The sequence below is a fragment of the Xyrauchen texanus genome, chromosome 11, assembly GCF_025860055.1.
Source record: "Xyrauchen texanus isolate HMW12.3.18 chromosome 11, RBS_HiC_50CHRs, whole genome shotgun sequence".
Taxonomy (NCBI): Eukaryota; Metazoa; Chordata; class Actinopteri; order Cypriniformes; family Catostomidae; genus Xyrauchen; species Xyrauchen texanus.
Genome location: NC_068286.1, coordinates 39757848 through 39770885, shown reverse-complemented (window position 1 = coordinate 39770885; position 13038 = coordinate 39757848). Strand labels below are relative to the sequence as shown.

Sequence of the window (13038 nt, the reverse complement as noted above, 5' to 3'; positions counted from 1 at the left end):
GCTGAGAATGCCAGTGAGAGAAATAGTAGCGTGAAGCTGAAAAGCCACTTCTGTATCTGTAAAGTCTGTTTAGTGGTTGTGAAGCTGAAAAGCCTGCTCTTTGTATGTGAAGATGAACACTTGAATAAAAGCTGATTAACCTTGACTGCCTACCTGCTTCTTTCCTATTGGAATCCTTACATTATCAATCATTAGCTTGCTGACGATAATGGAATTTTGGCCAAATTCAAGCTATTTTCACTGAGTGAAATTATACAACATGTATATAATGGTTGCTGATATACATAAATGAATATGACCAAAATGGCAAGCACTAACAATTAGCTGTATTTAGAAAAACTAAACTGGACTCTCCTCCATCATGTTGAAAGTTTAGGACTCCTCCCATCTCTGCAACTCGGGTATCATCTAGAATTCCTAGTTTCCCACTAGAACTTCCGACTTTGCTGGGTCATTCATATGCTTGGAATGATTTTTCCAAGTCCACCTGAAGGTCACATAATTATCAAGACATTTCTGGCTTTATTGGGAAGTCATTACACTCAGTTCTGAGCTTTGTCTTTTTTGTATTTTTTATTTTTATTTGGAAAGTTCACTGATTACTAGTAGCTGGACAATTAACAAGCTTTTGATAGTTTCAAAATGAATTTGTGTGGATGACACTCTAAGCAGATTGGAGTATGTTTATTAACCACAGGATTGATTGTTTTTTGTGACTTTACTGTAATCTTTTTAGTGATACATATATGACATAGGCCTACAGTAGGAATGTGTTTGAATTACAGTGTAAAATGAACAAATTCCTGGTTTGGTGTTGATGAAGTGGTATTTGAGGGTAAGCTACATAAGACAAAAAAAAAAAAAAAAAAAAGGCTGAGGAATCTGCTCTAAAAAACAACTGTGGTCCTGATATGTCAGGCTTAAACTGAAAAAAAAATAAAATAAATCAGAAAGGGCCCAATCCCTTATTGGAACTTTCCATTGCTTCTTAAAAGTCCTTTTCAGAATCTTTTAAATTCAATAGAGACTCATTTATTCCTATTTTATCTTTAATTCGAGGATGAGGATGAGCCGAAAGATTTTGGTAAAAGAAACTAGGGCTCTTAAGATCCAAGTTATGCCACTGCTCACAGGACAATAGGAGAGTGATTGATTCCCATTGTACTGTAAAATTGCAGATTTCAAAATAATGTTAAAATATACATTCTACACAATTGTTTGCTAGTAATAAATAAAAAATAAAAATTATGTAACTGTATTTTTTGCAATTTTCTATTGGGTCCTATTAAGCAACTGAGCAAAATTTGACTTTGTGTTTCCCACAGGTTACAATTGTGACCAAGAATAAATCTCATACTTTCACTAACTTAAAAATAATAATAATAATAATAATAATAATAATAATAATAAAGAAAAGGGGCATACAGTTTCATTTGGGCTATCCAATGAGTAAAATACATGTAACCACTTAGAAAATATAAGATAAAATGGGTAAAAATAAAGAAACTTATATCAATATATATATATTATGGCGCAAGAAAATATAATCATTATCTGGAATTATTTTGTGTTTTTGAGGCTTAAGTAATATTTAGTTAATTTTTTTAAATGATTGCTTTATAAACAATGCACTCGTGTGGTCAAAATAGAGAACTGCAAAGAGATTTGCATACGTGGGCCTGCGCGTAGGCTAAATGCCAGCTGTAAAAAGCGTCATACTTTTCAGTGCTGTGGCAGCATGTGCACTTTGAGGTTAACGATTGTGTTGGTCAAAGTAATTTTTTTTTTTTTTGTTTATTTTATTTAAAAAATTATAATTATATATATATATATATATATATATATATATATATATATATATATATATATATATATATATATATATATATTTTTTTTTTTTTTTTTTCTGTCTTGATACATTTTGTGACCAGATTTGTTTTTATATATATTGGTTTCTAGTGATATTGTGTAGCTATATGGGCAATAGATATAATGCAGAATTGGTTAATGGAAATATTTTTGGGACAGCAATATTCTTCTTTTATTAACAAATCAAGATAATACTTATTCAAAATAACTTCAGAAAGGAGTGCACCATTTTCTGTTAATTGCAATCACATTTGGCATATCATAACATGTAAATTATTATATATATATATATATATATATATATATATATATATATATATATATATATATATACCACTTGCAACAGTAACTGCTGGAAATGAAATGTTGTTTTTGCAAGTTCCAGAGAATACATATAGGCGATATATCTACAGTATATACTGTATACAGTAGCCTATATATACAAGCTGAAGTTAAAACGTTGTTAAAAGGCTTTCTTTTTTTAGTGTGATGAGAAAAGTAGATACAAATATTACACATATACAGTCTAACATCTCTAACGCACAACTGTCTGATAAAATTATTTAAATGATTAATATGAGAAACTTAAGGTAGGCCTTTATGTTCACTTTGAACGATTTTTTGTAATTTGAATTTTAAAACGTTTTGTATCACTTAAAGAACTTATACGCCATTTTCAACCAGCTAGCCCCACTAATTTTAATTTATAGGTTAGGCCTAATTACTTTTATAGTAATAAATAAATAATCAAGTGTATGATCTTTTAGAAGGCGGGGCATATATTTGAAAGGAGGAGAGAGGGGCAAGGTGCTGTATCTGAACACGTCCAAGAGAGAGATGGCAACGTCAACACGCATAATGATGAGCCCATGGACCCGTCGAATGTAAACGCGCTTCCTCCTCGCCTTGGTGATCGACCCCTAGGTGTACATATCTGATCAGCTGACATTGATCGCCACATCCCAATCCAAAAGACCACAAACCGAAGCAGAATCTAAGAAACATCGTTCAAAGGCTCTCGTTTCGCTGTACAGGAGGGAATAGAGGAGACTGACTGCGCTTCTCTGTATCATCCTCTTTCTTGCGCTGCCGATTCTCCACCACAATGGCTCTGACCATTTGCACCAGATTCACGGACGAATATCAGCTCTTTGAGGAGCTCGGAAAGTGAGTGATGTATTTTCTACTGCAGGATCATTGTGTTTCTGTGCATTTGTTATATTAATATAAACAGTTTGCCCCAGAGTGCGTCAGATGCTGCCTTGCATGCGAAATGTCATTGTTTATCAGTCACGCGTTGAACGCACAATGAAATGATAAGATTGCGATGCGTCTTCTGTTTGACAGCTCCGCTATAATCGCAGCGAACGCTTATAATAACCTTGCCGTGAGCGCTTGGTTACATCGGCTACTGATCTGCCTACCTACATAGCATTTTTGGGCATCAAAGGCGCGCGTTTGGTACGGAACGGAACGTGATGCCCAAAAAGGCTGTCTAGGTTGGCACCGCTCTAAGCTTTTAGACGCTGCCATTATGACCACCACGATAGCTGAACAGCTGGGTTAATGTCAATTTTGGAGAGGGGAGGAGGACAAAATTATAAATTTCTTGTATGGGGGTGGGACACGGGATTTTTGCCCCGGAGACAGAAACACTCATGGCAATGCGACAACAGTGCAAACACACACATTCCCGTGCTGTTAATGATCGCGTTGGGAATTCCTTGCGCTGCGTTTGGCAAAGGAAGGGGGAGGGGAAGGGTGCGCAGTAGGGCCAGATTGGAGGTCCCGATCCGTATCATACAGGGTTCAGGAGATGCCCTAGTAAATTTAAGCTGCCAACATGAGATATATTCATTCGGACATGCTGATGCATCTAAAATGACCCGGACTGTGTGCGTTTTTAGCCCTCTGTGACATTAAATTGAAATCCCACTCGTTTCCTTCGCGCAATCTCTTGAATAACAGTCCGTTTAAAAATATGATGTTGCAAGCAAAAACGTTTCTGCGCCATCTGCGCATTCGCATCAAGTGCAGTATAACCATTGGGCTCCAAAGCATGGCTCCCCACTGTGCAATGTTTCCTATTTGCACTACGTTTTATTTCACAAAATGCATATTGTCGTTATATTTTTGGTCGTATGCATGAATAAAATGCACATTTTGTTATGAGAGAGGAAAGAAACTCCATTGGGGGAATTTTAGGTGATGTGTAAATAACCCCCTCATTTCCACTCTATACACAGATGGACTTGGTGTGAGCGTGTGGCCAGTGAATATGCTAAGCATTTTGAAAACACCCACACATGCTCATCAAACACACACATTGACAAACAGCCATGGAAAGCTGTAGTTGTGTAACGTTGGAAGTGCTCAGGCTGTGCCTCCATCATGGCACAGATTCTGCTCTCCGTGCCATATGCTGTATCTTTTTTCATCACTGTTTCTCTTTCTTTTCTTTTTTTTTTTGCCCACTTCTTCAGGGGAGCGTTCTCTGTCGTGAGACGATGCGTGAAGATATCATCCGGCCAAGAGTTTGCAGCCAAAATCATCAACACGAAGAAGTTGTCAGCCAGGGGTAGGTCCCAATGGCGTGATTTTCATTTTGTATACTGCTTTCAGGTGTAAAGCAGGATTGTTATTAAAATAACTGTTTTGATTACAGGTAATGGAGCCTCTAGTGTAGCCAAATATGGCAACATGCTGATGTAAGAGGAATACATACGGTTAGATCAGGATAACGCAAGAGACTGCATCTGGGCCTCATCTGGAACTCTATGTGTGTGCGCTGAAATAACATTTGCTTGTGTCTAAGTGTAGTCGTGATGAGATTAAACATCCACATTTTGAACAGAGTTTGAATATATATGTCTATATGTGGACTCATACAGTATAAGCATAGTGATAGGTGATGTGTGTGTAGAGGCTAACCCACGTATAGTCTATATGTGTGAGCTTTCAAAGGCTTTGGCTTGTCTTATCCCATGTTGGAAAATATGGGCATAGAGCGACCCAGTTCTTTCAGATCTGTCAGTGTAATTGTTGCTGTTGGCCTGTTTACCTGCAGGCTCGGCTGCTATAGGGTAATACAACCTTCCCACCTTCAGTACAGCCAATCATTTCTCTTCTCATAAAGTATCTCTTTTCCTAACAGCCAGTCACATCAGTCATGTTGCCCTTTTTATCTAAAACAATTCCATCCTTTTAACTTGTTGTAGATTTGGGTGGCAAAATGAGCATATTTTTCTGGATCGTTAGGCTTGAAATACAGGCCCCTCCCTTTTCACAGTGGGGTTGAAATGGACACCTCGATTCTGGGATCAGTATTACTGCACCGATGCATGCTGGGAAAGCATCTCCAAAAATACAGCATTGAGTGGTGTGGCAGTTTATGCTGTATTTATCGCTCTCTCTCTCTCATATTCGGTGAGCACTGCAGTGCTCTGCTACACTGGATGCTGTTCCATGCCAGAGATGGTCTTAACCTCTTTCCCGCGATAAGCCGAGGAATTACAATTCTATTACACTCATATATAAATGCCACTGCAAACAGACACATATAGGCACATGCACACACTAGACCCTCCCTGTACTGATGGGATCATGACTCCAAACCCTAGAATAAGGCAGGCTAAAAGTTGACATTTAAAGGAGTTTTCTCATCATTTACTCACCCCAATGCCATCCCAGATGTTTATAACTTTCTTTCCTCAGCAGAACACAAACATAGATTTTTAGAAAATATTTCAGATCTGTAGGTCCATGCAATGCAAGTGAATGATGGCCAGAACTTTGAATCTCAAAAAAGCACATAAAGGCAGCATAAAAGTAATCCAGTGGTTAAATTCCTGTCTCCAGAAGTGAGATGTTGGGTGAGAATCAGATCAGTTTTAAGTCCTTTTTTACTATAAATGTCCACTTTCACTTCCATATTCTTCTGTCCTTTTTGGCAATTGTAATTCTTTGTGAATATCACCACCTACTGGACAGGGAGGAAAATGTATAGTAAAAAAACTTAAATATTGATTTTTCTCACCCACACTGCTTCCGTAGCCAGATTAAACCACTGGAGTCATATGGATACTTTTATGTGCTTTTTGGAGATTCGGAGTTCTGGTCACTATTCACTTGCATTGGATGATGCAACAGAGCTGAGATATCCTTCATAAAATCTTTGTTTGTGTTCAGCAGAAGAAAGTCTTTGAAATATTCCTTTAATGAGGAGATGGTTACTGACATGTCTGTATCAGATTTTTCCTAATGTTCTTCATTAACACACTTTGTTCTGTTTTCCAGTAATAATAACTTAACATCCTTAGAACATGATACATTTCTCTGTGAAGCAAAATTGCATTCAAAATTGCTTGTATCTTGAGTACAAGTGTATTTTGTGTGGTTCCACTGGCAAATGTTTTCACTTGTTTTTGTCTAAATTTTATGCTTATAACAAGTCACATAAATCTGCTAATGGAGCAGGACAAAATATACTTACACAATCCCACTAATTACACATATTTACCAAATAAATACATAAATTGACACAAAATTTGTGTCAAAATTATTTTATTATGTAGGGAGAAAGTAAATGTGGAGTCAGTCAACAGACAATTGTACAGCTTGGAAGAAAATCGGTTGCCTGGGACAACAGTCAATTATACAGTCATTATCTAAGGGATATAAATGCACTCAGAGTGATCTTAAATCTCACAGAAAGGAATATTTTTTTATAATGGCTGGCTGATTGTACAGTATTTTGCTTATTATATGACTTCTTAACAAATAAATAAATAAATATAGATTTGACTTGGTATACAGTATTTTAATTTATATTAGTGAAAAAATACTATACTGTAGGTTTCCTGTATGAGCAGTCAGTCTAGGATAATGGTCATTATTGTGAAATACAGTATTTCACTACTGGATGCCACAATTAACAAATCAGAATCAAGAATTCCAGAGAGTCACATAATAAGTATTAATTTCTAATGCAGCTGTGCTTCCCAGGTAAATTGACATAAGGATGTTTCAATATTTTTAATGAAGAACAAGACAAAAAAGAAATAAATAATCAAATAAATAAATAATAATGCTTCAAAGTTTCCTGAAAAATGCTTCAAGAATGCTGCAAGATGGTGCCCAGTATGGCTGCTGAGCTGCGAGCTCCGACCCTATATTGCAGTTTTTTGTTTGTTTTGTCTACAATTGTTGTTTTTTCATCATGGATGTCATCTGCCTTACTTTTTTGGACATTGGTTCTTCAATAGCACACTGAAAAACAGACTTTAAATACCTCAATGCCGACCCAATGTTTTCAAACACGACAGCGGTACCCTTTGTCTGGGCTGCCATTTCTCATGCTTCTGTGTCGACCATTCTGGCTACCGAGGGAATTCACAGCGGTCATTATCACAGCTGTGTACATCCCCCCACAAGCCGGCACAGACCGGGCACTCAAGGAACTGTATGATAATAAAAGCAGGAAACCGCGCACCCTGAGGCACCGTTCACTTTAACAAAACAAAATACTACCAACACATCAGTTGCAACACATGAGGGGACCGGGTTTTGGACCATTGAAAGATGGTGTAAGCACCCCTTCCGGGATAGCTACAAATCCCTCCCCCACCCAAATTTGGCAAATCTGACCACTCTTCTGTTCCCCTTCTGCCCGCTTACAGGCAGAAACTGAAACAGGAAGCACCTGCCCTCAGAAAGATGTTCTGGTCCGCCTCTGATGATGACGTCAAGGTCTACGCTGATACTGTAACGTGTTTTGTCAGGAAGTGCATAGATGTTGTAGTGCCGACCAAAACAGTACAGATCTACCCTAACCAGAAACTATGGATTAATAGTGATGTTCATATGGCACTTAATGTGTGGACCTCTGCTTTTAATTCTGGGAATGCGGAGGGGCATAAACAAGCCAGTTATGCCCTCCGCAAACTATCAGAGCAGCTAAATGCCAGTACAGGGCCAAGATTGAAGGACAGTTCAACACAGACTCTAGAAGCATGTGGCAGGGAATTCATATCATCACAGACTTCAAAGGGAATAAAACCTCTGCCGTGAACCCCGCTGCCTCTCTCCTGGATTCGCTTAATACTTTTTATGCTTGTTTCAAGGGAAACAACACCGCTTGGATCCTGGAATTCCTATCAGGCAGATGTCAGGTGATTAGAATGGCCAGCAACATCTTTTCATCACTGACCCTCAACACTGGAGTTTTCTCAGCTCACTCATGTATTCCCTGTACACATATGACTGTGTGGCAACACATAGCTCCAATGTCATCAATAAGTTTGCTGATGATATGATGGTGGAAGGTCTGATCACTGACAATAATGAAACAGAGAGGAGGTGCACACTCTGACATGCTGGTGTCAGGAGCACAAACTCTCCCTCAACGTCAGTAAGACCAAGGAGCTTGTGGTGATAAAAAACAGAGAACACAGCCCCATCACTTTCTCAGCAGAAGACAGCAAGTTCCTCTGTGTCCAGGGCTGGACTGGTAATCTGATATACCGGGCATTTGCCCGGTGAGCCGACACATTTTGGGGCCATTGAGGGGAGGACTGTCCATTGGGAGAACCGAGCAGCCCTGTGTGTCGTCCGTGCAACGTGCCGAATGGGCAGCAATAAGCTAAAATGAGCTGCAGTGTTATGCAGAACGGACCACAAAACGACGCCACAATATGCAGAAAAGGACAGCGCCATATAAACGCGCCGATTTCTCTTCCCAGTCCAGCCCTGTCTGTGTCCACATCACTGAGGAACTTACATGATCCGTCCACATCACTGAGGAACTTACATGATCCGTCCAAACTGAGGCCGTTGTGAAGATGGCTCACCAGCGCCATCATTCCAAGGAAATTTGGAATGAACCACCATATCCTTACATGGTTCTACACCAGCGCTGTAGAGAGCATCCTGACTGTCTGCATCACTTCCTGGTGTGACAACAGCATCGTCCTCAACAGAAAAGCCCTGTAAAGTGTGGTGCGAACTGCCAGACACATCATCAGAGGCGGTGTGTGAAAAAAGCTTGGAAGATCATCAGAGACTCAAGCCACCGAGACATGGGTTGCTCTCACTGCTTCCATCAGGCAGGTGGTATCACAGCATCAGGAACCGCACCAGCCGACTTCATGACTGCTTCGTCCCCCAAGCAATCAGACTTTTCATCTCTTTTCAGTCTCTCACGATACATATATCAGCACTGCAATTTATTAGCCTCAGACTGGATTCACATTTTATACTTCTCTTAATAACACACTGGCAACTGACTATGAAACGACAGCTGAATGTCAAATCAACACTTCATATTTATTTCCACTAATTAGATGGGGGGCTGGGGTATAGTGTATTTTTATTGTATACAATTTTCTTATTTTGTGTATACTGTATATTATTTTTAGATGAGAGAGAGGAGAAGAGAAGACAGAGGAGGTTAAGACTGTACATAAATGAGATAACTGGAATAAGAGAAAGGCAAAAGAGAGGTCAACAGATGAGCTCAGTACAGATTGTGTATTATGTAAGGAAATGTCATCCAAAAGAGGAGCGGCTACTAAGTAGAGAAAAACACAACGAGAAGAAGACAGAATGTGTTGCCGATTTTTTTATATTTTCCCCCAGCTTGAAATGCTTAGACAACTGAAAGCCATTTGTATGTTGATTTCAACCCAAACTCTGTCTCAATGAAAGCATAGCTAGGAGTTCATTTTTTTAAGATTAATGGTAAACTGGGGGAGCCAATGAGTAAACCTGTTTAAAAACAATCATTATTTTTGCAATTCCCTTTGGTGACACTTCGACAGTAATTTGATCCATGAAAAAAGGCTGGGAGGGATAGAAGTACAATCCATTGAAAATACTGTTGTGAAAGTACTGTTGTGTACCTTGATCAAGTAAAAAAAAAACATTTAAAATTTGGCCGATTAACAGAAGTGTTTCCTCCTCCTTGTGTCAGTTCCAAAATCTATTGATATACAGTAAAGGGAATTTTTTTGAGTGTTTTTATTTTTTTTGTAAATATTGTGTAAAATTAGTCATAATTTGCTCTTATCAAATTATATTTTATAGTAGGGATGTGCACAGTTCTTAACATTTGGTTAACCGTGATGTTTCACAAACGGTTAATAATCCTTTTTTCATCTGTAGTCAACAATAAGCAACATGATCACAAAGGAAGTTGGCATGCTGTTTCTGAAAGTTCCTGTACCCTCCGATCGGCAACAGTATGCAGACTCAGTGACATGCGACATTTCCCTCCAGACATTTTTGCATCAGTTTCGCTGTGTTTGCCTTCCCACTTGGCTAGAACGGCATCAGGATGTGTTAGCAGCATTGAAGCAACTGCGTTTGCTTAATTAGCGAGGAGCGTGATTTGGAGGTTGCACTTTTCTCCCTAACATTTCATTTTTACTCCACTAATGGTTAGGTTTAGGTTTGGGTTGGGGAGTAGGGTCCATAAAATATGCATTCCTCATCAGTCGTCACTGTATTACATCCTGTACAGCACATAGAGACTCGCATCACAACTAGCTTTTGACAACCTCTCCTGGACATAAATGGAACTCACATGTGCCTTACAACACTTACTGCTTTGGCCACTAGGGGCAATGTTTTAAATCTCGGTAAGCACATACCAGTTTTTGCTAAAGAAATGTTGAGCTTCTGTTTTCAATTTCACTGTGAGATCAGGTTGAATAAAGAATGTTCATTGCAGTGGAATTTCCTCAAGCACACTCAAAATATCACTCTCTGTTCACTGTCAAGTTCATCTTCTCCTGACCTACAAGCAGAAACTAAAATCAGCTAAGCCTGTAGTAAGGACTGTAAAGAGAGGGACCAATGAAGCAGAGCTGGAACTACAAGCCTACTTTGAATGCTGTGATTGGAGTGTTTTTGAAGCTGCAGCCACAAACCTGGATGAGCTCACAGCTACTGTGACATCATATATCAGTTTCTGTGAGGATATGTGCATGCCTACAAGGACTTTTCATGGTTTTCAGCAAATCTCAGACAGCTTCATCATGCCAAAGAGGATGCTCACATATAAAATGAGGAAAAATGTTGTACAACCAGGCCAGAAATACACTGACTAAGGAGATTAGAGTGGCTAAAAGAAGCTACTCTGAAAAGCTGAAAAAACAGTTTTCAGCCAACAATCCTGTATCTGTGTGGAGAGGCCTTAATGGCATCAACAATTACAAGACACCCCCTCTCACTATGTAGAGAATCAAGAAATGACTGATGACCTGAATGTGTTTTACTGCATGTTTGAAAAGCCCAGTCTCTCCCCCCTCCCCCACTCTGATCTTCACTTCACACACCCACTTACAACTTCTGCAACCCCCCCTCCTCCCCCCTCCAGTTACTCAACCTGCACTTATGGTCCGCCTGCTGCCACTGCTGTCGTGAGAATTGCAACTGGCAGCCCAACAGTTACCTGTTGTCAACCTCCTGGGTTATCAGGACTTGAAATGTGCCGTCTTGCCATGGGGCGACCGCAGCGCAGAGTAGCACTGCCTGTGCTTCCACTTGCTGACACTTGGCAAGCTCAGCTGCCTGTTTGCCTTTGCCCAACAGCTCCGTGACTCCTACCGGTGGTGCAGAATCACTGGCTGAAATGATTCCAGCTGGCAGAGGACCATATGGCAGCGTATTTGGGGGCTGATGTGCCCTATTCTCTCTCTCTCTCTCTCTCTCTCTCTCTCTACCCTCCCCCTTTCCTTCCCCTCATCCTGTTCCTATTCCCTGGAAATGTGGAATTCCCGGTTCCGTGGGCTGTTCAACCCACCGGTTTCCTCTAACCCTCTCCGCTCACCCCCACAGGCTTGTGAATCCGCTTCTGCGGGTGTGGGCATGAAGTCTGGGCCAGTCTGCTGGAGCTGTAGGGAACCTGGGTATTTCCAGGACCGATGCCCCACGATGGAGGTGGAGACATTGGTCCAGGTTCCCGACGCACCACAGGCCACTCCCGAATCAAGCAGGAACGTACTGGATACCTTTTGGGTATTAAGGGGTGTACATATCAAGCCTTTTTGGATTCTGGTTGTAATAAAACCTCCATTCACCAAAGCTTGGTTCAATCCGAGGCTTTGGATACATGCAGGCGGGTAAAGGTAAGGTATGAGCATGGAATTATTCAAAATTACCCTGTAATGACGGTCACTATTCAATTTCGGGAACAAAAGCATGGTGTTGAGGATGCGATTAGTCGCTGTTTCTCCCATCCACTAATACTGGGAATGAATTGGCTGGAATTTACTACTTTATTAAGGGTAATGTGTGTGAATGGGTCCTGCAACAAAAAATTTCAGTGTGTGTTGTTTGATTTGCTGGCTGGGGAGTTGGTGCCAGGGCCGTCTACATCAGCTCCAATGCACGGGGGGTAAGTGACAGGCCACTGTTTTATCTGCATTGAAACATTGCTTGGAGAAAATAATGATTGAACAGCCCTGAACTTGCCCAATTCTTGAAAAATAAAAAGGAAAACTTTGGCAGAAAACACAACAGTTTGTCGAAACTCTTCGAGTTCGGGTCGGTTTGAAGACCTCTATTGCACATGTAGAATTACAGAACAATGATTGTGGTATTTGAATAATGGCATGTTGAACGGTTAACCGAATGTCTTCTATTCGTGCATATCCCAAACATATAGGCTACATTATATACTGCCATTATAGCGGGTATTGCTATTGTGGTCTCTAGATATATCGGTGTCAGTATAGACCATTGAAAAACACTTTTTGAGCATTGCTTTGGATGAATGACATGAGCTGCAAAGAATTGAATAAAGACTCTCATGTAAGCCCCAATAGAATCGATTTTCTCTCCTTATAACTTGATCCATTTTCTAACTCGGGTTTGCTGTAGACACTTTTAGACCATAGATGGTTTCACATTTCATAGGTATTTTATTCTGTCTGCGTCATTCTTATAGAGCTTAAATTGTTGAGCAGTCTGTTGAAAGGCATTTGCCATAGTTCTTGTAGGTTTTCGAATTATTATACTATAAGAAATAATTCACATTAATAAGGTGAGGCTGGACACTGCAGTTGGAATACAGACAAGCTTTATATATATATATATATATATATATATATTCTATTGTATTAACAAATACTTCAAATGATCCCTGTCAGAACTGCTTTTCAAGAACGT

At 39.8% G+C, this 13038-nt stretch overlaps 1 protein-coding gene across 7 annotated transcripts in view; it reads left to right on the top strand.

Moving 5' to 3' along the window:
- Positions 1–2704: 2704 nt before the first annotated feature.
- LOC127651909 (calcium/calmodulin-dependent protein kinase type II delta 2 chain-like) overlaps positions 2705–13038 on the top strand; it is a 61009-nt gene continuing 50675 nt past the window's right edge. For all 7 annotated transcript variants that reach the window (XM_052137968.1, XM_052137965.1, XM_052137967.1 and 4 more), the window contains exons 1-2: positions 2705–3036; positions 4353–4447. In XM_052137968.1, the coding sequence (XP_051993928.1) occupies positions 2975–3036; positions 4353–4447 (157 nt within the window). In that variant the 5' untranslated portion in view covers positions 2705–2974. The remainder of the gene's footprint in view (positions 3037–4352; positions 4448–13038) is intronic.